The following is a 26946-nucleotide window of genomic DNA, read 5'->3' as shown; positions in this document are numbered from 1 at the left end:
CTCAGCCTTTCTAACCTGCCACCATGTAGTAAATTAGAGAGTTCTTACAATTCAGTTCCCTACTACTTGCCAGGGAGAAAGAAAAATGAGTTTTGGCACAAGATATCGAATTTTTAAGAGTAGTTAGATTAAAATTTGGGGGACATTTTCCATTCATTGCACAACATACAGCACATAGAATGTTACTTTACACACTGCAATTATTCTATTCAGCTAACAAACAAATACAAGAAATATCCCTGCTTATTAAAATTAAGGAATGATTATAGGGGATTCAGATTTGGCTTTTCAAGGATTTTCCATAACCTTGCCACTCACTGTGATTTGCAAACAGGAGCATTAGTGGCAACCTGGAACTTATTAGTAACGCGGAATCTTAGACACTGCCTCCTGTCGCCCCCACTAAATCAGACCCTGCATTTTAAATGGGCTACCCTGGTAGATCAGACAGTAAAGAATTTGCCTGCAATGCAGAAGACCTGGGTTCGATCCCTGGGTTGGAAAGATCCCCTGGAGAAGGGAATGGCTACCCACTCCAGTATTCTTACCTGGAGAATCCCCGTGGACAGAGGAGCATGATGAGTTATATAGTCCATGGAGTCACAAAGAGTTGCTAAGCCATCTGTGTGCACTTCAACGTTTGAGAAGCACAGGCCTACAGGTTTCAGCTAAATAGCTAAAGCTCAGATGAGTTTAAAATAGGATTCAATTTATGTAAAACTTTTTAAGAAATATAGCCATTGACCAAAAAAAAAAAATCTGAAAATTTGTACCAGTGATCACATTGGAAATCTCTGTTCTCACAGAAGCCCGGCTCACTCTGTGAATGGCAGTCAAGACGCCTGGGGGACTGGCAAGTGGCTTTTTCTCTAGGTCCAGCTCCGGGTGCTTTGTGGTTTCCATACACTGACCTGGGAAAGGAAACTGTTCAGTCCAGGTCACCTTCAATTCATCTCCCCTTTCAAAGTCTGCAAAAAGGGCATGTGTGAGCTACAGGTTTATAACAGTAAGAACTTAAAATAAACCTGCAGTTTCAGGCTCTACAATCGATGGAGACAGAACCACTGTCATAGCCCTAAAATGGCATTAGGTGCCCCGATGTTTACTTTCCTCAATGACTTGCTATTTTTCACAACTTCTCTAAACACTGGCTTACTTAATCAGGGCTTGCCAAGTGCTACTTGCTGGCCAGAACCCAACTTTATTTTCCAGGAAAATTGATTTTTCACAAGAGAGTTGCATTGATTTGGCTCATCTAAAATATCTTAAGAAAGAAGAATTCAGAGGCACTTTTGAGGTTGCTTCAATTGCCTGACCTCAGATACTTTCATGGAGTGATGTCCACTCTAGGGAACTGACCAGATGCTTGTTGACTTGAGAAGCAAAGCTTACCCATGCCTTTCCTCTGCTCCCCTCAAGTTTTCCGGCATGGAGGGCAAAGGCTTCAGAGAAGCAACACCTTCCCAAGTTCAATAATCCTCATACCTCCTCTGTTCAGCTCCTTTCCATTTCTTTCTTCTTGCTAGTGGCAGCGCCGAAGGTTGGAAAGCTTGCCTCCAGTTTTGCCTCTCCCCCACCCCCTGCCCCTTAACCCCCACGTGCAGCTGGTCACCAAAACCCTTTCCAAATCACTCCTAGATGTTTCTGTTCCCCCACTGAGCACTCAAATCCCCAGCTCCCCAAGGCCTCACCTCTCACCACCAGCAGCCCCCAGCCAGTATCTGTGACATCAGCCGCCACCCCTCCTCTGACCCCCAGCCATCCATCTATCCCAACACTGCTGTCTCATCTTTCCCAAACACCACTTCCACAAAAACACTGCTTTCCATGGACACTCCCAAAGGTTTCTGTTGTTTATGAGAGAAAATCCAGACTCCTCTATTTTCTTTTTTTTTTTAATGAACATCTTTCTTCTCCTGATTTAAACAGAAATACACGCATATTAAACAAAGCTTAGAATACGCTGAAAAGGCTACATGAGAGCATAAACTTGATCTACCCATAATCCCTACACCAAAACATTTCCCATGTGTTGCCCTCCCTCTGTTGTGCCTGGCCTCTAAATCCTCGGTAGAATTCCTCTTTGTCATCCATCTCGCCTGCTCTCTCCTGCGTCCCAGGGTCAGCTCTGGCTCCTGCAGAGCACATGATTCCTACAGCCTCCCCACACACAGCTCACACAACCCCTTTCTACATCCTCTGTGCAAAGCCCTGGGCTCCTCTTTTACTGTACTTACCCATATAATACTCCCCCTTCTAAACCAGCTTTGTTACTGTGAAGCTGTGTGTCCTTAGGCAAACTCCTTAACCTTTCTGGGCTACTGTTCTTTCATCTGGTTGCCTTTCCATGACTTTCCCACTTCACAGAGACTCTCCTTTGCCAGGTCCAATACCTCTAGCTTTTAGCCCTTGGGTCTGCCATCAAAAGTTGGCACATGCATTTACATCTGTGCTTCTTTTATAACCTCATTATAACTCAGCAAGGAGCCCAGTTAACATTTACAGATTCATTAAATTTGTGTTTTGAAAGGTCTAGCCTAAATCCCTGCTGGTACAATTCACACCTCTTCTAGTGGATTCTAGACAGAAACTAGCATTGCCTTAGGTGCCTTCTCCACCCCACACCCTGGGCTAGACTGACTTGTGTGGCCCTCTGGGTCAGGCAGAGACTCGATGGGCCTTAAACAATGTTGGTCCCGGGCCATCTCCCCACCTTCCCTAGCCAGGTGTTCAGTTCCCTAGCAGTAAGGCATTAGCGTCTCTGGGGCTGGTGCGCCCCAGTTCACGGAACGTTCCCCCATGTCAGTTGACAAGAAAGCCTCCGCTTCCTCAGCTGCAGAGTTGCACCCGCATCAGAGGGCAGAAAGAGGAAGCTGCTGGCTCTGAGGCAGCCATTCTGAGAGCTGCATTGAAAGTGCCTAAGAAACTGCTCCTAACCTGACACCACCCGGCCCCCACCAAAAAACCCAGACATTCGAATCCACGGTACAGAAGGCAATCTGTGCAGGCTGGGCAGCTTGTGAGGTGACAGCCACACAATTCAGACTGCTGGTTTTAACATTTTGGAACAAACACACTCTCCTTTACCCTGGAATGAAAGGACAAAATTACACCCCGTACATATGTCCCATGATAGAGACCTCAACTCCTTTGCACCCTCTGTCCACGCTCACCCAGCAGACAGGGTCTAGGCCCTCTAACAGGACAGGCCCAAGGGCACGCCTTTCAGCGAGTGCCAACACTTCTTCCCCAGCCCCTTTCATCATTTTCCTCCTCATTCTTTCATTCAGAGGGCTCCTGATATTTCACCGACATGAATGGGGTGTGTGCTAAAAGGAGGCACGTTAAGGGGCTTGGATGTCTATTTGTAAGGACAGCAAAAGCAGAGAGATCTCTGGCTCTGAGCTCCCCCCAGGTAAGGCTCTGTCTAGGAATGTCTGTGAGCTTGACAGTGATGCAGAGAAGCAATCAGAGAGGAAAGTGGGCACGTGCCTACAGGCACACACAGAATCTGAGCTGAGAGCTTACCAATGGCAGGTGTTCTTCTAAGTACTTTCCATTAAATCATTCCATTCTGAAAATAATCCTGTGGGTTGGGTATCATTATTTTTCCTGTTACAGATGAGGAAGGCAAGGCCAGGAGAGATGAGGCAACTTGCCAGAGCAGTGAGAAAGACAGTAAGCAGAAGACAGGGTTTAAGTGGAAACAACCCAGCTCCCAGCACCTGCCCCATCCGTATCACTGCATTACGCCCCTCTCCAGGTAGTGTAGTTGTACATTTTTGGAAAACCCTGGAACCTTCTGTCCCTTGCACAGATATTCATTGAGCAAACCCCTGCAAATCTCCAGAAGCTGCTCTGGAGGAGGAGGCAGCCTTGGTGAGGGAAGCAGTGGGCACAGACACGCCTCACTCTCCTAGACAGGCAGGGGAGCCGAGCTGCTGGATCCCTGACTTATTTTCACCAGGAAGTCAGTATTCCTTGGAACAGATCAGCTAGAGTTATTTAGTAATCCTTAACAATCTTGCCACGGTCACTCCCAGCCTGCAAAAACAGTCCTCTGCATCTACCGCTCCGTGAATCTGAGGGGCCAGTGCTTCTCAGGCACAGAGGAGGGAAGGATGGGGAGCCCAGCTACTGATGTTCTGGCAGCCTTGACTTTCAGCTCCTACAAATCATCCAGTTGCAGGGTCACCCTGTGATGAAGTCTCTAGGATTCGAGTTAAACAGATAACAAATGCTCCTCAGCTAGCCTCAGCAACAGGGGAAATTTTTCCTTGAATGTATGGGAAGCGCAGCCCCATCTTATCCCAAAGATACCCGAGGGAGCCTGCAGCACTGACCCTGGTCCCTTCAGCCACACCCCATTCAGGTCTCCTCTGGGCTCCAAGGGCTTATTTGTGCTCTCAGCTCACATAGGAGTCTTAAACCTACTGCAGCAGGAGCTGGCAAGTTCCCACCATTCTGCCTTAACTATCTAGATCTCTCTTACAGCCTTCTATGCCTCCACAGAGACCTCTGTCTGACTCTGGTGGACAAGACGAGTCATTTTCTTTACCTTTAAATTTTTTTTTTTTTTTGGACTATGAACTCTTTTTGTTGCAGAGTGCAGACTCCAGAGCACATGGGCTCAGTAGCTGTGTCTCTCAGGCTTAGTTGCCCTGAGGCACGTGGGATCTTAGTTTCCTGACCAGGGATTGAACCCAAGTCCCGCACACTGGAAGGCAGGTTCTTTGTTTTTCTTTTACATTGAGTATAGCCAATTAACAACGTTGTGATAGTTTCGGGTGAACAGCGAAATGACTCAACTATACATATGGAAGGTGATTCTTAAGCAATGGACCACCAGGGAAGCCCCCGCTGGTCAATTTCTTTCCTAATGTATTTCACTTTGGTGATGGACTAATGTGGACTAAGGTGTCATTGTTTCTCTTAAAGCACCCTGAAAGTGTGTAAAATAAGAAGTGAAAGGTAATTTTCTTTTGGTAATTTGGCACAACTCCATGTGACAACACTTTGGCAAGGCACATTAAAAAAACACTTTCCTTTTATTCCCTTTTAAATTACTGATCAAATATTAATTATCTGCACCCAAGAATTCTTTAGACAAATGGTATGGTCGCTTTAATTATTGTAACATTTAATATAACAAAATCCCAGGATGACAAAAGAATTAAAATGACCCCCAGGCTCTGTAGAAAAGATTTGCCTACATTAATTAGCACATTTCCAAAGTCACAGTTGAACTACAGTGTGAGTTAGTCCTACTGGTTTACAACATATAGAAAAATACCTCTGACAATGTACGGACAACCAAATCGCTCTAAGACAGTGGTTCTGGACATAGTCTACAAATACTCCCTAAACTCACGCTATGAGCTCGGCATGGATGAGTCAGGCATTCATTCTCTAAACACGAGGCACTCAGTCTGGTCGGGGAGCCAGGCGCACATACAATGAAATAAGTGCTTAATACATGGCTCTATATGGAAGGAACTTCAAAGGGAAGTACCCAACCACACGGCGGGGGGAGGGGTGCAGATGGCAGAAGGGGAGGGGGGAGTGGAGGGCAGGAGGGGTGGCAGGGGATCGGAGATTCTTCCCAGAAGAGGTGATTCATCATCTGGTTGAAACAGAGGCCAAGTCAGCAAGGTGGACTGCAACTCATCAAACCAGAAACCGGAGACGGCGTTAGTACAAGAGACATACTTGCTGGTCTGAGTTTCTGGTTCTCGTTAGGGCTTTCCAGGTCCCGAGACAGAAGAGCCTGAAAGAATTGCTTTTCTGTGGGCCCATTCTTAGTGGCCAAGAAAAATGCCATCTTGATTATTCTATTTAAGCTCATCCTGGGGTTTTTTTCCTCCGTTACTGAGAAATTGACTAAATATCCTAAGGCTTAATGTTTGGTCCCCCTCAAAAACAGACCCAGGTCTTCTTTGTGAGCCCTTTTCACATTTCAAAACGGATAAACACAGGAGTGGGCCCCTAGGCCTTTTGGGCTCTATTTCACCTCCAGGGCACCATCAGCAACGAAGGGCACTGGTGAGTGCAAACATGTTCAGGCTCCTTCCAAACCTTCTACTTGCTTACATTTTAAAGGAAGTGGGGTGGGACGGAGGGCAGGGCAAGAAGTGTGGATCTTTGAGTGTGTCTTTGTGATGTGCAAACAGCGGGCTGTGTGTGTCCAGACCCATGAGGTACGAATCCTATGGAGTCCTTGAGACAGATGTGGCCTAGTTGTGCCTAGTTGGGGAGAGGGACACCAGGCTTAAGACAGAGTTTATAAAGGCTTGGCTTGTTGACTGAAGTCCAACACAACACGCAACTTCAAAAACATTTTTATTTAGATACAAAGTTCATCCAAGACCCCATAAAAAGACCTTGGCCTGTTTTCATAGAGTATGGAGACAGTCGTGGCCTCTTTTTAACTTTGGTTCCTATAATTTATACTGGGGACCCAAGCTAATAATTCCAAACCAGTAAATTAATAAATAGAGCAGTAAAAAGGAAGACTGCAGGGTCATGAGGCCCGGGCTTTCATGCTTCTTCTTTCTTCGTAACTGTTTCCAGATGTGGGGGCTGGCATAGTGTCAGCTCGGTGACAGTAACTAATGAAAGTCCTTCCTCCCCATCTCACAGCAGGCAGCTACTGGTCCCGGCAAAATGGCCTATTAATGTTTTCCTTTCAGAGGATTTGCTGGGCTGGAAGCATGGCCCTTGCAGGGTGTTTAGTGGGCACAGATCATGGAGTTTATTCCCGTCAAACACGAGAACCTCAGGGCAAGGCATCTCTTGAAAGAACTGCATCCTAATCACAGCACCCCAAACGATGGAGAAAGATGGGAGCTGGATTTGGGACAAACATCTCATCACTAGGGAAATTGCACGTGTGTAGTCATTAGCTCAGGACCCTTTCCTTACCACTGATGAAATGTTTCCTCTGTAGCTCCTGAGAGGAGAGGTAAGAAAGCAGGCTTGCTCCTGACTTCAGGGTGCTTACAGTCTGAGGCAAGGGCTTAGGTGGTACTAGTGGTAAAGAACGCACCTGCCAATGCAGGAGATGTAGAGAGATGCAGGTTTGATTCCTGGGTCTGGAAGATCCCCTGGAGGAGGGCATGGTATCCCACTCCAGTGTTCTTGCCTGGAGAATCCCATGGACAGAGGAGCCTGGTGGACTATAGTCTATGGGGTTGCAAAGAGTTGGACATGACTGAAGTGACTTAGCACGCAGCATGCACACACCATGAAACTAGTCAGAAGTGACTAGGCCAGTTGAGATTTATCAGGGAGGACATCCTATGGAGCATGCTCATGGAAGGACTCATAATGGACAGCTGGGTCTCTTTCAGCAGCAGTAAGAGGTCTTCTTAGGAAATGGCAGGTTCTGGTGTAGTCCAAGTGGGCAGTCTCCACTATGGAGAACTTCGCCTTGGACCTCAGATCATGGTCAAGGTACCAGTTAGGCTCCAAGAGGCCCAAGACAGTGAAGCTAGGCCGGTGGAGCCCAGGCTTCTCACATCTTGTTTCCATCTGTCCTCTTTGACCTTTTGGGGAAAGCCTCCTTCTTCTGTTGATTTTTACTTGTCAACCTGGCTCATCCAACCACAGGGAAAATCAACTCTGAATATTTTAAACTGGAAGCATATATATTGGTTTGACATCCCATTGGCCTTCTCCTGCAGGCTGATAGGGAGTAAGCTGGACTGTGTGGTCATTGACCACCTTGGGAGACAACCATAAGAATGAAATTCATTGCTTTCTAGACCGCAAATAGCACTTACTTGTGGATTTCCAGGAAAATGCCGTGACTGGGAATCCTCCGAAAGATCACAGAAAATCCTCGCTTTTGTGCCTCAAAAGATGTATCTGTTCTCAGTGGCTTTGATTTGTCAGTGACCTAGAATTTGTTTCTCTGAGTCATCATCAGGGGTAAACTGTGAGGACTTGAACATAAAGCCCTGAAGTGTGTGAGGGAGCATAGGGAGGGTGTGTGTCCAGGGCCAGTGTGGGGAAGCGGGAAAGGCTGAGTCTGTCTGCTGGTAATGGGCTCGGACCTGCCAGGGAAGGAGCCAGAGGGTAAATGGATGATCCTGCTCCCCCGTCCCTGCTGCTGTCTCTCTGCCCTTCCCTGGTCTCTGACATGAATGGCAGGTTGACAAAAGCCACACATTTCATCCACTGCCCAGGCCCCTGGCCTGAGTCCCAGGACCACTGGGGGTGCATGCTCCCTGAAGATGAAATGTACCTATATCATCCCAATCTTGGAATAATGCATGCAAAGATATTTCACAGCATGGCTTCCTGGGGGTTCAAGTCTTAGGGGCCAGTGCATGGGGCTCTGTTAGCCCATTTCCTGATTAGACTGGGTTCCATGCACTGCTACCCAGGCTCAAGGAGGTATGAGAAGACCTCCAAAGAAGCTCCAGGAGGCCTCCTGTTCTAGTCATTTCTGCGTTCAGTGAGCATTTATTCAAGTGTCAGCAGTGGTGTTGCAGAGTGAAGCTAATATGGGATAAACAATAAACACAAAAGATGCAGAAGACCCTCTGTGTTTTCCAGAGCATGCCATCATATGGGTGGACCAACAAAAGAGAAGAGAACACTGGGCAACCTTCATTTCCACAGCCAAGTTTACTAAGGCTTTTCTGTTCTGAGTTTGGTGTGCTCTTCCTTACCTCCGGGCCCATGAACCCACTGCTCAGAAACAAGCCTGCTGTCTGGCTTCCACTTTCCCATTAGATTTTAGTTTAGACAACACTTCCTCCAAGAAGCCTTCCCTTCCTTCATGCCTTTTCTGTAGGCTTGCATGGCCTCTTCGTTTGTGTGTTTGTTTTTGTTTTTACTATTGTGGCATCTATCGGTGTTGTAATTGTCTGGTGACATCTAGACTGAGTTTGGTGAGGGCGGGGAAATGCCTGCCTCATTCGCTCCCCTGTTCCCAGCACTCACTCACTGATGCATTGACTTACTTATGCTGTACCTAGAGTGAGCCTGTCAAATGATCAAAGAGGAGAAAGGTCCATCACGAGGCTTTCTTACTCGAGGGGAGGCCTGTTGGGAGAGATGCATTGTGAGGTCTTCTTGGAGAAAGTTGGAAAAGGGGAGACCAGAGAGGTTGGAACCTTCCTGCCTCACACTCCCAACCTCCATGAGACAGCTGGGCTCCATGGGGATAAAATCTGGGAGCCATTAATAACGGGGGAGGGCGCTCACATTCAAGGAGCCCTGACCACACGCCAAGATGGTTTTCCAGATGCCAACCATGCGAATAACATCCACCATTCACCCAGAGCTGGCTGCAGGCCAGGCCACTTCTGGGGCTCCCTCATTTGATCTTTCAACCACCCTGCAGAACAGAGCTGGTTGGCCCCGTTTTTACAGAGGAGGCACTGAACCTCAGAAAGGGTGGGATAGGGCCAAGACCGCAGAGTCACAGAGCCAAATTTTAAAGTTGATATTTAAAGGTTTCTTTTTATCATACGTTTAAGTAACTGCCAAAGATGCAGAATACTGTATTTGGAGGATGTGCAAGGCAGTGGGAGCGGGGAGGCGGATGGGAGAATCAGTATTGTGGAGGAGGGCACTCAGGCGGACCTGTGTTGGAGATTGTACACGTGAAAGCTGAGAAAATTGATTGTGCTAACACTGTGTGCCCACACACCCCCTGAAGGGCTTCCTGGGGACCCACAGGTCTGTATATTTCAGCCTAAAGTCCTCATTGGCCCTTGAAGGTCAAGGGCAGGGACCCAGCATCCCAGAGCAAAATGGATGAATGAGGAGAAAGGTTTCCTCATTTTTTCCTCGCAGGAGGGGTAAGCTGCAGGCAGGTGCTCTGCTGATGTGGTGTGGCCAAGTTCTACAGACCCTCGCTACACAAAGATTCAGATTCAGCCCCACCTCACTGAATCACCATCTGCCACAATCCAGGGGTTCTTGGCCTTGGCAGCATCTCTGAATCACTGTTCAGGGGGTGTTTTTCACAAATCCTACTGCCTGGGGCCAGTTAAACCAGAGCTCTGGTCCTGTGGTCCCAGCACAGCTTCGAAGCTCCCAGGGTGACCCCGTGTGTAGCCAGTGCTGAGAGTCACTGTCGTGGATGCACTGGTGGGCCTCACTTCTGCACTCACCTCCTCTCCTCAGGGCTACTGTGGTGGCCACAGCCCTTTCCCTAAGCCAGACTTTCCCATCCTGGCCCTGACTCCTCCAACCAGCCTTTGCTCCAAAGGATCCCCCATCTGCCAACAAAACTGGGGACTTGCTCTTTCCCAGGCATACCTCATAGTTTCCCACATGCTCACCTGCTTCGATCTATCCTCTGCACTATTTCTTACCCAAATCCTGCCCATCTTTTGAGGCACATCTGAAATAGACCTCCTCCACTTGTCTCCCTCTGTGTGGTGGTCATCTCCCCATTACGTTTTATATGGCTTTCGCATGGCCTGAACTATTTTCTACTTTGGATTCACACTGAGCTTTCTTCTTTCCCCTTTCCAAGCTGCCCCCTTAGGATGAAGGCTTCAAGGGCAGATTGGGGTCGCACGCATCCTTGTTTATCCTGGCTCTTGGCTCGGCACAAGAACCTCTGGTCCACAACTGCGCCCCCTGCTCTGCTCCTTTCCAAGGCAGAGGGCAAGCCCAGGACAACTCCAGAGCATGGAAAATTCAGACTGGGCCTGAGAGCTCTTCTAGCATTGCAGGGCATCTCCATCATGGCTGGGGATGATCCAGTGAGCCAATTTGTTCCATTTAAATCAAACTCTTTAAAATTACTACTGTAAAGAGTGTGGACAAAACCCACATTAGGCAAACTGCTTTGGTCTCTGAAACATAAAAGTTGCCTAGAAACAAAAAGTTTTCTATCATTTGTAGCAATGTTAATACAGAACTTCAAATGTGGGCTCCCTTCCTTCTAAATAACAGCTTTCCTTTGGTGGGATAAGATAGGTTCACTACCACAGCCAGCACAAAGCTGACCACCAAACTTCAAAAGAAACAGGCTCCATCTTTCTGCCCAGCTCACTCTGGCAGCCTGGGCCTGGCCTCGGTTCAAGACCCAAATAAATGCTCTTTTAATGCAGAAACTTGTATTAGCATTTGGGCTTGGATTGCTCTTCTGTTTTCCCTTCATGCTATAGGAATCACTGAGCGATTTGCTCTTATAAAATTCAGGCAGGGAGCCAGATATTCAGTGTCTAGAAACAGGATACAGGGGGACCCCACCTCACCTCACTGCCATCCCTGTGCTTCTGAACAGGGCTGACCATGTGCCTTTCCTCCCCAGGATTCTGGGGTCCCAGCTTCTGTTCCTTGAGTGTTGCTGGCCTTCTTCCCTTTATTTCCCACCCTTTGCCAAGCACCCACTCTATTTTTTGAACTATAATTGACATACGACAATGTATAAACTTTAGGTGTATAACATAATGATTTGAGATACATATACATATATATACACACACACACACATACTGTGAAATGATCACCACAATAAAGTCTAGTTAACATCCATCACCACACGGTTACATCTTTTTTTCTTGTGATTAAGACTTTTCAGATCTACTGTCTTAGCAACTTTCAAATATATCAAGAAAGCGAAAACACAACTCACAGAATGTAAGAAGATATTTGCAATCACATATCTGGTAAAGAACTAGTAATCCACTGCAATATAGTATCATTGACTATAGTCATCATGGTGTACATTAGAGCCCCAGGACTTATTATTATTTATTTTATAACTGGAAATTTGTACCTTTTGACCCCTTTCACCTCCACCCCCACGTTTGGCAACCACTGATCTATTCTGTTTCTAGGAGTTGGTCTGGTCTTATTTTAAGATTCCACATATAAACATGATTATACAGTATTTGTCTGTGTTTATTTCACTTAGCATAATGCCCTTGAGGTCCATGCATGCTTTCACAAATGGCAGGATTTTCCTCCTTTTTATGGTTGAATAATAATACATCATATTATATAAATGTACATATCACATTTTCTGTATCCATTCATCCATCAATGGACATTTAAGTTGTTTTCATGTCTTGGCTACTGTAAATAACGCTATAGTGAACATGAGGGTGCAGACTTATTTTTGAGTTAGTGCTTTGGTTCCCACTCTCCTTACGGCTCTAACAGCCCATTTCTCAGACAAGAGTTCTGATACGTATCAGTGTGGGTCACATTCAAAGTTCACTTTTCTCTGAGATCCAAATTTGAACTGACAAGGCTGTATGATAGAACTTACAAAAGAGCTAGCAATTTTTTTTTGCATTTTTATCTTCTTAGCACCAAAGCAAAGGTCTCAAGAGGTGTTTTGGAAAAGTGTTTCTGAGGAAGAATTTTGACAAAAATTGAATGAGTCCGTCTCTCCCTGTGTCTTACCTAGACACGTGGTAATAAGGCACCCCCACAGGGCCCCAGGTTAGAGCAGGGCAAATTGATAGCACATGTTTAAGGATTCTCTTGAGTGTTAGGCTTGGGACAGGTTGCAAAAGTGCTGGGAGATGTCCTGAGGTCTTTAGGAGCATACAGCCACCTTGTACCCTTGGCTGAGGACAAGTACAGAGACCGGAGGGGTTGGGGAAGGGACCTCTGAAGACTCCTACCCTGGGACTTGTGACCTGTGCTACCAGCCTCGTCCAGAGCCAGGTGAGGCAGCTGCCCTCCAACTTTTGCTTAAGTACCTGTATTTCAACAAAAGTTTCCAGCATGCTGTATAATTTCCACTTCACGCAGAAACTTCAGCTCAGAGGGGGCAAGAAATTGAGCTTTGTTTCCCTGGGCCAAACACCTAGAAACCTTTGTTTGCATGTGCCTATACAATATTTTGGCCACCTCATGCGAGGAGTTGACTCATTGGAAAAGACCCTGATGCTGGGAGGGATTGGGGGCAGGAGGAGAAGGGGACGACAGAGGATGAGATGGCTGGATGGCATCACTGACTCAATGGGTATGAGTTTGAGTAAACTCCAGGAGTTTGGGATAGACAGGGAGGCCTGGCGTGCTGCGATTCATGAGGTCGCAAAGAGTTGGACACAACTGAGCGACTGAACTGTACTGAACTGATACATTCAGCTCTTCATGGATAACACAGTCACCAAAGATCTAAATGCTGAACTGCTCCTTGTTTCCAAAACTTTTAAAGAAAATGCCACCTCATGTCCCCGCGGCTCAGTGGTAAAGAATCCACCTGCCAACGCAGGAGACGTGGGTTCAGCCCCTGATCTGGGAAGATCCCACATGCCTTGGGACAGCTAAGCCTGTGTGCCACAACTATTGAGCCTGTGCTCTAGAGCCTAGGAGCCAAATTACTGAAGTGTCCATGCCCTAGAGTCTGTGGTCTGCAACAAAAGAAGTCACCGCAGTGAGACACCCAAGCACTGCAGCTAGAGAGTAGCTCCCGTTCGCCAAAACTAGAGAAAGTCCTCGCAGCAACAAAGACCTGGCACAGCCAAAAATAATAAATTTGTAAAAGATTATTAAAAAAAGAAAATGCTACCTCAAAATCTCTGGGCACTCAGAAATTTATAGTTTGAGTTCAAAGTTTCTGATGAGACTGCAATTTTGCTATTTTTCAGGAAAAGCATGAATTAGACACTTATAGTGAGAAGAGGAAATGGCTTACCAAATATCAGCGTAATTCTTGAGATTCTGTTTAATTACACAATACTTCACTTCCTCTTCTTCATCTAATGTGAGCAAGCAATTGTCCTAAATATTAAATATACAAAATAACAGCAAATGCTATAATAACTAAGAAATCCTAAAATGATATGCATGTGCTCTTTATGGGCAAAGAAAAGCCTATAGGAAGACGAGACTAAATCATGGAGAGATTCTTCACCCTCCCTGAGTTCCTTGGAGAACCTAGCAGACCATTTTCTAAGTTCATTTCTGATTTTCAAGACCACAGCCTAATAACAATAGTTAGCTTTTAAATCTTTGGCTACAACTAACTCCCCAGAGTAAATTGTTACTTAATCTAGAAAGAATAATTATCAAGTAAAAGATTCTCTGTTATTTCTCAGCCATGCTTTGTTTCAAATGCATCTATTCAGTCCACATTCAAGTTTTTACATGTGTGAACACTTAGACATTGGAAAAAGTTTCCTATTAGCTGTCACTGTGCACTGTATTTCAATTTTTTAAAAAAAGATTTAAGAGATTATCAGAAAACTATTTCAAAGCTTAAAACAAATCCTCTTATTGTATTCCCAAGTACTTAGTATCTCTTATCACAAGGTGAGATTAAACAATCCTTTTGGCTGTTTGCCCAAACACCCAGACATATTTTATGTGAATTGTGAGTCATGCCAGCATTGCTTTCATGGTTTGGGACAGTCTCCTTGGAACGAAGAATAAATGGCAGTCTTAAGTTATTGGTGATGATGGATTGGGAACTAGACATTTATTCAAGGAAAGAAAAAAATGACATAGGAAAATGTTGCCTGCTGATTTTAAATCAAAAGAGCTAATTGTCTTCTATGAGTTGTGTCAGCTCAGAAGTATGGGATGGTGGGAGAGCCTGGAAAGAACAGACCTTGGAGAGGAGCTCTCTTGTAAATGAAAGAATTTAAACACTAGAGTGAAATGTGGACTGGTAAGAGGTTCTAGGAGGGAAAGATGTAGTGTCTTTCCTCCATCCAATGTTGTTTTCCATGTTGTAAAATTTTATGACAGCAATTTCAATAAACAGTGAAGCCTGTTATTTCCTAAAATGTCTATTTTGATCCAAATGCTATTTAATCTATGTGTGGTGGGACTAAGATGATTAATGTGTTTGTATTTCTTAGAGCCTCTGCCCTTTGACATCTCCATCTGAGGAGAGTTTCATTTCTGCCATACCATTAAGTTTTGTGCTTTTGAAACAAAACATCAGAGAAGGATAAAAGAGCCGGAGAAGAGGAGGAAAAGAAGAACACTAGAAAGGTTTCATTGATTTGAATCAGCATTATCCAAAAGAAATATAACATGAACTATGTTCATTGGAAGGGCTGATACTGAAGCCAAGGCTCCAATACTTTGGCCACCTGGTGGGAAGAGCCGACTCACTGGAAAAGGCCCTGATGTTGGGAAAGACTGAAAGCAAATGGAGAAGCAGGCAGCAGAGGGTGAGATGGTTGGTTAGCATCACCAACTCAATGGACATAAATGTGAGCAAACTCTGGGAGATAGTGGAGGACAGAGGAGCCTTGTGTGCTGCAGTCCACGGGGTTGCAAAGAGTCAGACACAACTCAGTGACTGAACAACAACATTTATAAATATGTAATAAACATATATAAACATGTAATTTAAATTTTCCTAGTGGCTCAACATAAAGTATCTGCCTGCAATGCAAGAGACGCAATAGATGTGGGTTCAATCCCTGGGTCGGGAACATCCCCTGGAGTAGAAAATGGCAACCTGCTTCAGTACTCCTGCCTGGAAAATTCCATGGACAGAGGAGCCTGGTGGGTTACAATTCATGGGGTCACAAAGAATTGGATGTGACTGAGCATGCATACACACATGCATGCGTGTGCATGTGTGCGCGCACACACACACACACACACACAATAGCTATATCAAAAAAGCAAAAAGAAACAGGTAAAGTCATTTTCAAATATATATTTTATAAAATATTTTTAAATTATCATTTGAATGTGTATGCACTATAAAAAATTATTAATCAGATATTTTACTTATATTTTTATATAACAAGTCTTCAAAATCCTGTATGCATATTACACTTAAAGCACATCTCAATTCACTGTAGCTTTCATTTCAAGTGCTTACTAGCCACACATGGTTCGTGATTACCATACTGGACAGTACAAATCAAGATAGCAAATTACTGGGAAAGGGGAGGAGAAATGAAGAAAAGCCCTGCAGCCGTGGGTTTAGGAGTTCACTGCCAGAGAAATGTAGAGAACAGCTGTGGATTGTACATTGAGATCCCTTTCAACTTCTTCAAAATGTAAAAATAAAGTATTTGAGTTCTTTTGAAATTAATTTTGGTAGATGGACTGTGTTTCTTCAAATTGGACCACTAGGTCCTGGCTTTACCAGGGATATATCTCCAGTCATGGATGGGGGAGAGGTAAATGAAAATGTAGGGTAGAAAGATGCTGGCAGGTGCGGGCAGAGGCGAGCTATATGTATATTACCTACGTCTGCACAAGCAATACCTGTCCCATGTCTGGTATGGGTCACAACCAACCCAGGACCCAGGAGGGCATGAAGTTAGCACATCAAGTAGATGCAAAAGAAGGTATCAGTTGTTGTGGCCCAGTGGTGCTAAGGAGCAATGGACTCAAAACCCTTGAAGGAGGGACTTCCCTGGTGGTCTAGTGGTTAAGAGTTTGCCTTGTAATACAAGGGACCTGGGTTTGATCCCTGGTCAGGGACTAAGAGCTCACATGCCTCAGGGCAAATTAAACCTGCACACACCACAACTATTGAGCCTGCACACCACAACTAGAGAGTCTGTGTGCTACAATGAAAGATCCCTCCTGCCGCACTGAAGATCGACTGTGGTGCAATTAAGACCTGATGTGCTCAGTCATGTCTGACTCTTTGTGACTTACAGACCATGGGGATCTTTCCTTGGTGCCATTTCCTACTCCAGGGGTTCTTCCCGACCCAGGGATTGAACCTGCATCTCTTGCGTCTCCAGCAATGGCAGGCAGATTCTTTACCACTGTGCCACCTTGGAAGCCCTAAGACCTAATGCAGTCAAATAAATATTTAAAAATAGAAACTGTGGAGGTGATAGGTATGGCCACACAGCAAGGGCCCTGACACATGATGTAGTTTGGAGTGGTCGACCTGTGTGCAAAAGCAGGAAACAGGACGAAGGACCCCTGCCACCAACCTGCTGCCCACAGGTACTGTAGACTAAAGATACACCACAATCAGAACCCGAACAGGAAAGACTGACACTCAGGCCTTCAAACGCAGCTAGAGCCCAAGGCTCAGGAGAGCCCAGAGCTCAGAACTCTATGTCAAGTTGGGAGTAAAAGTCCTCCTGAATTAGCATGTTAGCACCATTCTGGGGGCCGGATCCTATGAGATTCTGTGGAAGAAATACTGTGCTGCCCTGAGACAGTGATCTATTCCCCAAACCACTTCCTGGAGCTGGGACCCATCCATGGTGCCCTCAGGATAATGCCATGAACAGGAGTCCTGAATGTTCTCAGAGCATGTGGTCCCCCCCCCCCATATAGGTGAAGGAGTCAAAGAGCACCCCAAACAGAAGAAATGAGGACCAGAGCTCAAACAGATAGAACTGAGGGCTCCAGCTGGCCCCAGGCATGGGAGGGAACTTAGTAAATTTCAAGGAAGTTACTCCAAAGCATGGTGTTCAGGACACAAACCCTACTTTATAAGACTAACGGCATTTGGGAGCAAGCTCTCCTGGAATGTGAGTGAATAAAGCCAAGACAAAGAGAAAAACAGAGTGGGGAAACCAACAGAGACAATCCTGCTGATGCTGAGGCCTGGAGGCCAGTTCAAACCCTGAAAGTCAGTTTTGGCGGGCCACACATTGCCTTTCTGACTTTAGCAAATTTGCAGAGTGCCTCTGTGACTTTCAACTCAAACAGCAGCCCTGGACAATGCAGAGTGTTCAGTGATTTTAAGACTGAAGTAGAGGCTTCCATCCTCAAGAGAGCCATTCCCTTCCTCCCAGTCCCAGGGCCAGGGCCATCCCACTACTGCACAAGTTCAAACATGCATCGGGGGCTGAGCAAGCAACACGGTAGAAAAAGTGCAGTAAGAGCCACCTGTCTCCCTGAAAAACAGCATGAGAGCATGAAGGATCATCCCCATAGAAGGACGAGACCCTGGTTTCATATCATCATCAAGATATCAGATGATATCTTCTCTAAATGGCTCCAGGAACTGATGCATTCCACCTTTCTCCACCCAGCGCAAAGCACCTTTGTGCGTTTAGAGGAATCTGTGTGACGTGGTCCTAGCCTGCCTGCTGCTTCAATCTCATGCCATCTATTCCCCACTCCCACTCTGCACTCCTTAGCCATTCTGGACTTTTCCCTGTTTCTTTAGGAAGCCACATTTCATTCTGCCTCAGGGCCTTTGTACTAGCTATCTCCTCCCCTGTAATGCTCCTTCCTCTCTCTCACTTTTTTTTGTCCTTACATCTTACTTGAAAGGCGCTAGGTCTTCTTGGACCCCAATTATTCTCTATCATCCTATTTTCATTCCTTTAATAACTGTTGTTTTGTTGGTTGTTTACTGTCTGTTTCCCCATTGTGTTTAAACTCTTTGTGGGTGGGAATCTTATTTGTCTTATTCACTACGCTATCCTTAGTATCTAAAAGAATATCCAGCACATGAAAGTGAAAGTCGCTCAGTCATATTTGACTCTTTGCGACCCCCTGGACTATAGAGTCCATGGAATTCTCCAGGCCAGAATACTGGAGTGGGTAGCCTTTCCCTTCTCCAGGATATCTTCCCAATTCAGGGATCAAACTCAGGTCTCCTGCATTGCAGGCGGATTCTTTACCAGCTGAGCCGCAAGGGAAGCCCAAGAATACTGGAGTGGGTAGCCTATCCCATCTCTAGCGGATCTTCCTGACCCAGAAATTGAGCCAGGGTCTCCTGCATTGCAGGCAGATTCTTCACCAACTGAGCTATCAGGGAAGCCCTATCTGGCACATAGTAGGTGCTTTATAAATAATAATCCATCACATAAATCAAATGTACACAGGGTGCTCTGACTGACAGATACAGCTTGTCTTCTGGGGAATGTCATCCTCCCAGCTCCTCAGCTAAGTCTAGAGCTGACATTTATCTAGCTTAAAAGGTCACTACTGAGTGTGCCCTCTGCATAGGCTCTTTGCGAGGTGATAACTGGATGTGGCTCTTAACCTCCAGGAGTGCAGAGTGACAGGAGATATAGACACATAGACAAACATGAGTCGACGTGGGAAATGTTGTGCTCCCGCTGCGGAAACAAAGAGGAGAGCACCGTCTTCCTGCTGCACAAGACATTCAGGCAGTGACATCAAGGGACGCCATGGAGGAAGTCCTATGGAATGTGTATGTTGTCCTCTCTTGCAACATCTCACAGATATGAACTGAAAAGCAGTTCTTTCACCCTTTCTCTCCCTAAAGTATAGAGATGTATATGGGCTTCCCTGGCGGCTCAGGCTGTAAAGAATCTGCCCACAATGTAGGAGACCAGGGTTCAATCCCTGGGTCAGGAAGATCCCCTGGAGAAGGGAATAGCAAGCCACTCCAGTATTCTTGCCCAGAGAATCCCACGGACAGAGGAACCTGGCGATCTACAGTTGGACACGAGTAAGTGACTAGCACACACACATATAATGGGTTGGCCAAAATGTTTGTTTGGGATTTTCCATAAGATGTGACAGAAAACCCCAAATGAACTTTTTGGCCAATCCAGTACATATGGCGGGAGTATCTAAGCAGTTTGTCCTGAAAGAAGGGAGAGCTGGAACACCATGTACTTGAAAGCGCTTGTGATCATCTATTCTGTTTGCATGTCAAGCACCAATTAGATTATTTATGCCTCTCAAGTGGATTTTGTGTTAACCTGAATATCTGGTTTTGGCAGTGTTTTATAATCTGCTAGATTCATTAATTGCGCCTGCTCTCCTGGCTTGGGGTAAGGAGATGTCACAGGAGGTAGCAGGGCCTTGTGCCTGTGGCGTACTCAGGAGGACAGCCAGCCCACAGTGTCCCCGCAGGGAGGACAGAGCCCAGGAGTCCCCGAGGTCCCAGGTCTCCATCCCCTTGCCCCAAGGGGGTTCACACCCAAGACCAGCCTCATCAGACAGGAGGGTGCCACCCTACTCCTCACCATGGGTGCTGACTCACCTCTGTCAGTCAGACACACACAGAGACTATGGGATTCCCAATACAAGTCAAAAATCCACCTGGAGCATAGGAGGCTCTGGGCCCAGTCCTGAGGTCTTTGCACACCCTAATGTCCCAGACGTGACTCACTCTTGCCTTAGACCCCTTGTCTAAACTTGGTCTAACTAAACGATCGTGGCTCATTGTCAACATGAAGCATCATCCAACTCCTTATGCTTAAATTATGAATCAGTCATGAAAGGGCTTTTCACTTGGGGGAAAAAGAGCCTGAGACCCATTTTCTGCTATATTAAACACACACATACAAACAAGTTGGATGAGTCAAACAGACAAGACCTTTGCAAACTGCAAAGTCATACAATTTATGCACCATCTTTTCTTTAAAAAAAAAAAAATCTAGCAACAAAGAGATGAGCTGGAGAGGCTGGAGCTGGGTAACCCTGGTGGGACATAGGACACTCCGGGCCCTGAGGGGCCAGGCTGGATCCTGGGAGGCATCTGTAGTTTCTGATTCTTTGGTCTCTAGAGGAGGTGAATCAGTCCAAGGTCAGCAGCTTCCTCCTTTCTACAGTGTTCCCACTGAATCCCAACAGTCTAAAATGATGATGAATGTTGGAGCTGGAGGCATGCTAGAAACTCTCAAGACCAATCCCCTCATTTGTAAACAAAGCAAGAGAGTTCCAGAAGGGAGCCCTGCCTCCTCCGAGGTCACGCAGCAAGTCCACGCTGGAGTCTGGAGCGAGAAGCCAGAGTCCCTGACTCCCAGCCCGTTGCGCTCCCAGTGTACCCATCATAATACACTGGCGATGTGAGTCACTGTCCATGTGTATCTGTCCTAGCGCCCTAATGGGACTCTGGGCTCCACATGCTGCTTACAGTACTTTAGTCTTTGGATCCCTGATAAGTCCCTTAATTGGAAGTTTCTTTAGAATTATCGTTTTAAAACAATGCTTGGTTAATAGCCCCCCTACTGAGCCACTTCCAACTTCTCATGAAAATGAGATAACACTGAAAAAAGTAAAAATCTCATTCTGCAAATTGGGATCAATATTCAACCAAATGCGAGGCAAGAAATTGGGGAGCCAGCCCCTAAAACCAGGAACATGAGGGCTAGCACAGTTCAAAACACCAAGATGCTGTCCAGAGTGCTCTCTGCCTCCAAGGGCACCCTCTCTTCATGCCCTGTGAACAGTGGATGTAGAGGAACTGGACTCCACAGTAGCCCAAGAAGGAGCCTTCACTGACAAGGCACTATGGCTCCAACCTATGGATAGCAGAGCCTAGAGGCAGGCGTGCCAGGACACAGTTCTCTCTACATGCGTCATTTCTTTAATGTGTCAGAGAGCTAGCTATACAGTGATATAGGAGAAGGAGGATTTCAGCTAACAGATGTTCAGTAAATAAAAACCTGCTGGCCACCAGGAACAAGGCCAGAAAATTGCGCCACAATCTATGACTCAACTACTGAGCAGGGCTTTTAACAGAAACCCCTGAAGACAGAGGCAGAAACAAGCATGAGCCCCCACAACGTCTCTACTGGAAATTAACAGAACTAGAAAGATGTTCCAACTGTTGGAGGATGAGTGGAAGGGGAAAAACAACAACAACTAGAAAGTAATCATGGAACATCTGAAATAAAAGCACTCAGGTTTGCAATGAAAAAGTTTTACATGCAATACTGAAAAAATAAAAATAAAAAACACCATCAACAAAAAAAACAGCCCTGTATTAGGTCCATAAGAAGCTGAGCTGATACCACAGAAAAATTCATCAGTAGCACTGAAGAGGGCTTCCCTGGTGGCTCAGATGGTAAAGAATCTCCCTGCAATGCACGAGACCCGGGTTTGATCCCTGGATTGGGAAGATCCCCTGGAGAAAGGAACGGCAACCCACTCCAGTATTCTTGCCTGGAGAATTCCATGGACAGAGGAGCCTGGCATGCTACAGTCCATGGGGTCACAAAGAGTCAGACACGACTGAGCACATCACACACACACAAGCACAAAGGATGAGCATGAGACCAGGAGAACACAGAGGAGGAGGGCAAAGTGGTGACAAAAATAGGAAGGAAAGGACAGATTCTTTTCTCACTCTTCTCTTTTTCTATCATGTCATACCCAAGAGGTACAGAACTTCCGAAGGAAGAAACACACACACTTGGAACAAAAGCAATAATGAAAGACAACTTCAGTATGCACTTTGAAAGGGCTCACTGTAATGTAAGTAAAATTAAATTTAAATGGGGATGCATAGGAAAGACTTCACAGAACAGGCCTAAAGCTGCTATCCTTAGACGTCCAGCTGCTTACTGGGATCTGAGAACTTGGCTGGTAAATAGCTCGCTACACTGATATAAAACTTGACCTAAATGGTGCGTTCATGCTCAGTTACTAAGCTGTGTCTGACTCTCTGCAACCCCGTGGACCATAGGCTGCCAGGCTCCTCTGTCTATGGAATTTTCCAGGCAAGAATACAGGAGCGTGCTGCCATTCCCTCCTCAAGGGGACCTTCTTGACCCAGGGATCAAACCCAAGTCTCTTGCATGTCCTGCATTGGTAGGTGGAATCTTTACCACTGCACTACTTGGGAAGCCTAAATGGTAAGTAAGAGTGACTCACTGTGCCTGAAGTGTTTTCACAAACCCTGGTTTCAGCTGAACACCTGCTTTCCTGCTGGGAATCTGGACTTCCAATACATGCTAGGTAGAGTGCCTCTGTGATCAGACACCAATAAAAAAGCTTGAGAACCAAGTCTCTAATAGGACTCCCTGAGCAGACACATCACACATGTTCCATTTTACTCGCTGCGGAAAAGTGAGTATAACTGTTTGCAACCCCATGGACTCTGAAATTCTCCAGGCCAGAATACTGGAGTGGGTAGCCGTTCCCTTCTCCAGGGGATCTTCCCAACCCAGGGATCAAACCCAGGTCTCCCACATTGCAGGCGGATTCTTTACCAGCTGAGCCAGAAGGGAAGCCCAAGAATACTAGAGTGGGTAGCCTATCCCTTCTCCAGAGGTTCTTCCTGACCCAGGAATTGAACCAGGGTCTCCTGCATTGTAGGTAGATTCTTTTCCAATTGAGCTATCCGGGAAGCCTTGATAATGGATGAAACTAGAGCCTATTATACAGAGTGAAGTAAGTCAGAAAGAGAAAAACAAATATCATATATTAATGTATGTATATGTAATCTAGAAAGATGGTACTGATGAACCTATTCACAGAGCAGCAATGGAGACACAGACATGGAGAACAGACTTGTCAACACAGCAGAAGAAGGACAGGGTGGGATGAATGAAGAGAGCAGTGTGGAAACATATATACTACCATATGTAAAACAGACAGCCAAGAATTTGCTATATGACTCAGGGGGCTGTGACAACCCAGAAGGGTGAGATGGGAGATGGGAGGGAGGTTAAAGAGGGAGGGGACGTATGTCTACCTGTGGCTGATTCATGTTGATGTATGGCAGAAACCAACACAATATTGTAAAGCAATTATCCTTCAATTAAAAATAAATAAATTTAAAAAAGAATAACTTACTTGCACATTATAAGAACCAAGGGAAAAAAAAAACAACTTCTTATATAGAATATAAAGACTTTTCCTTGAGCACTCTATATGCTGTAGCCTTCAGAGGGTTTTGAAGGAAGAATATTGGGCCCAGTAATTTTGTAGCCTTCAGAATAAAGGCAACAGACTGACATTCTTAGATATATAAGCACTCAGAATGACTTACCAGTGACCGAGATCATAAACTTGAAGGATGTGGGAATACGGAATTCTGGATATGCACTTCTTTTATGGATATTCCCAATTCAAGATCCAGTCGGATTGTTTTTTTGGAGAATTCTGCAACCTCAGGCTTAGGCCTTTGCTATTTCCCTCAGCTGTTTTTTCTGCTTCTGCCATGTTACTGAGACCAAGAAGTGAATTTTTCATGCCAGATCTTTCACCCCATAATTTAGGAGGAATCTTCTGTCACAGTTGATAGCCACTTAAATTACTAGGCACTACAGTTCTAATCTTAATGACTGCTAAACATATGGGACAGCAATATGTCTCACCTTGAAAAAGGCAGTGTATTGAGGGCTGCTGAGTAGGATTCTGAACCACATCTGAACTCCATGGGAAACAATGAGGGGATCAATGAGTGATCACTGGGTTGGGGAAAAAACAGAGCAGGCAATGTACATGGGTCACTCATTCACTTTCCCAATACACACTCAGGATATTGTGGTTTAAAAACCAATAAACAAAAAAATGTTAATTCTGTCCACAAAAGAACAGCTGCATAATTCAATAAAGAAGGCCATCTACATATCATGAAGCTTGAAATTATCTTTCTATATTAAAAATATTCACAATGAGAAAAAAAAAAGTACTCCAAAAAAACAATGAGAAGAAAAAATTACTCCAGTTGAGTGACTTAGGTCACTGTGTACATGTGTGTGTGTGTTGGGTTTCCCAAGTGGTTCAGTGGTAAAGAATCTGCCTGCCAATGCAGGAGACACAAGAGACATGGGTTCAATCCCTGGGACAGGAAGATACCCTGGAGAAGGAAACAGCAACTTAAGCCAGTATTCTTGCCTGTAAAATCCCATGGACAGAGGATCCTGGTGGGTTACAGTCCATGGGGTCACCAAGAGTTGGACCCAACTGAGTGACTGAACATATGTGTATGTTTTAATATACTGGGAATGTTAATAAACCATTCATTGTCTGTCATCAAGCCCCTATTTCAATAATTTTCCATTTGGACCTCTGTTCCTTCATTAACTATGCTTTAAAAAGGAACTATGGCCTTTTCATGAAGATGGCGCTGAAGGCGAAGAAGGAAGCCCCTGCCCCTCCTAAAGCTGAAGCCAAAGCAAAGGCTTTGAAGGCCAAGAAAGCAGTGTTGAAAGGTGTCCACAGCCACAAGAAAAAGAAGATCCGGATGTCACCCACCTTCCGGGGGCCCCAAACACTGCGGCTCAGGAGGCAGCCCAAATATCCTCGGAAGAGCGCCCCCAGGAGAAACAAACTTGACTGCTATGCCATCATCAAATTCCCCCTCACCACCGAGTCAGCCATGAAGAAAATAGAAGACAACAACACACTGGTATTCATTGTGGATGTCAAGGCCAACAAGCACCAAATTAAACAGGCTGTGAAGAAGCTCTATGACATTGACGTGGCTAAGGTCAATACTCTGATCAGGCCTGATGGAGAGAAGAAGGCATATGTTCGACTGGCTCCTGACTATGATGCTTTGGATGTTGCCAACAAAATTGGGATCATCTAAACTGAGTCCAGCTGGCTAATTCCAAATATAAAAGTTTTCACTGTGTGAAGAAAAAAAAAAAGCAACTATGTACTAGTATGTTGGCTATAAAAATGTAATGCATATAACAAAGTCATTGATGAAATCTACCAGAGAGTTAATCAAGGTTACCTCTGGAAGGTGGATTTTTGAGTGATTTTTAATTTTTTAAATGATTTATCCTGACTATTCCCTGTCTGCGCCCCTGCTCACCACCAGGGCCATTCTCCACTTTTCTCTACCTTGCATAGTGACCCCAAATCTGTACTGTCTACAGGCCACTGTCTATTGCTTGGGCTCTCTTGCTTTCTGGCTGCTGGGTGGGTTTAGCCAATGGATGTGATTAGAAGATGTGATTAGAAGAGATCAGAGGGAGAGGAAAGATGCCCGGGAAACGTAACATTGGAATAACACTGACACTCTGCCATGGCATTTCCCAGCAGCACAATGGATCACTCATGTACACATTTGCCACTCCTCTCTGTTTTTCGGATGTCCTTCCTCATGTATATGAGTAAGTTATATCATCTCTAAGGGCTTCCCTGGTGGCTCAGATGGTAAAGAATCCGCCTGCCATGGGGGAGACCTGGGTTCAATCCCTGGGTTGGGAAGGTTCCCTGGAAGAGGGCATGGCAACCCACTCCAGTATTCTTGCCTGGAGAATCCCATGGACAGAGGAGCCTGGTTGGCTACAGTCCACGGGGTCGCAGAGCGTTGGACACAACTGAGCGACTAAGCACAGCACAGACACCCTGTGTTTTGGATGTCCTTCCTCATGTATACGAGTAAGCTACATCACTTTGGAAGGTTTCACAGTTGGAAATTACCTTAAACTTCTTCACCCATAAGATTTCTATCCCTTCTCATGGGGAAGAACCTGAGAAGCTACCCAGCAGTCTGGACTGAGGACTGGATGCTGAGGTTGGGATGGCACTGCCTGAGTCTGAACTCTGTGACAGAACAGAGATTATATCTTAAATCTGAACACACAGATACTGAATGTGGTTCTATGCAAAGAAATGTTTAAAGTCACACAATGCTAGCTTTATAAATAATTATGAGTTAAATGAAGCAGTACTTTCTAATATTTGAAGAAAACATTTATGGATTCTACTAATTAGATAAGAAACGGTGAGCTCTTCCTGACAAATTTGAAAAATCAGACTAAAAGACACAAATAAATTTATTTTGTACTTATGTTCTAAAATAAAATCACAACTATGCTAGTCTAAATCTTGGTGTCACTGTCCGTGGGTTTCTCAGTTTTGTTTTCCTGGGCTGTGAGCTGATACGCTTTCTTCATTTTTTTCCATCACTGAGTTGCCCATTTTGACGTCTCAGTAGTTTAATTCATGTTGTGACAAGTCTGATTTTCAACAACAGGCTAAATGTTATATTCAGCAGTAATGTTTATACAATATTTTTGGGGAGACAGAAGGAAGTTTGATAAAAATAAAATTGCAAAGGAAGAAAGTACAAAGAAGAAGTTTGACAGACCAGCTTCACAGCATTTCTAAACCTCTCTGACAAAAAGACAAACACAACATAAGAAGAAAAGGCCAACCACAAACTGAGACGCGTATCTGCAAAGGCATCAGAGGGTCCTTAATCCAACATCCTTAACGTAACAAACCTTTGCAAATCAATTTAAAGCAAAAACTGAGTAAAGAGCCTGAGCAGCAACTTTCCAAAAGAATAAATTAAAATTGACAATGAACAAATGAGAAAGAGCAGCTTGATCACTGGAAAAAATGAGAAATTTAAAAAAAAGAAAAAAAATCCTTGCTGGGGACTTCCCT

At 45.2% G+C, this 26946-nt stretch overlaps 1 protein-coding gene across 1 annotated transcript; it reads left to right on the top strand.

The window, feature by feature from the left end:
- The first annotated feature begins 8623 nt into the window (after positions 1-8623).
- Positions 8624-25171, top strand: LOC122700163 (60S ribosomal protein L23a-like). The gene is made up of 3 exons (XM_043912837.1): positions 8624-8629; positions 24245-24252; positions 24655-25171. The coding sequence occupies exon 3, from the start codon at positions 24659-24661 to the stop codon at positions 25127-25129; it is 471 nt and encodes a 156-aa protein (XP_043768772.1). The 5' UTR covers positions 8624-8629; positions 24245-24252; positions 24655-24658; the 3' UTR covers positions 25130-25171.
- The last annotated feature ends 1775 nt before the right edge of the window (positions 25172-26946 follow it).

Source organism: Cervus elaphus, chromosome 9 (genome assembly GCF_910594005.1).
Source record: "Cervus elaphus chromosome 9, mCerEla1.1, whole genome shotgun sequence".
NCBI classification, from domain to species: domain Eukaryota; kingdom Metazoa; phylum Chordata; class Mammalia; order Artiodactyla; family Cervidae; genus Cervus; species Cervus elaphus.
The sequence above is the reverse complement of the archived record's forward strand: the minus strand, read 5'-3'. Positions and strand labels throughout refer to the sequence as shown.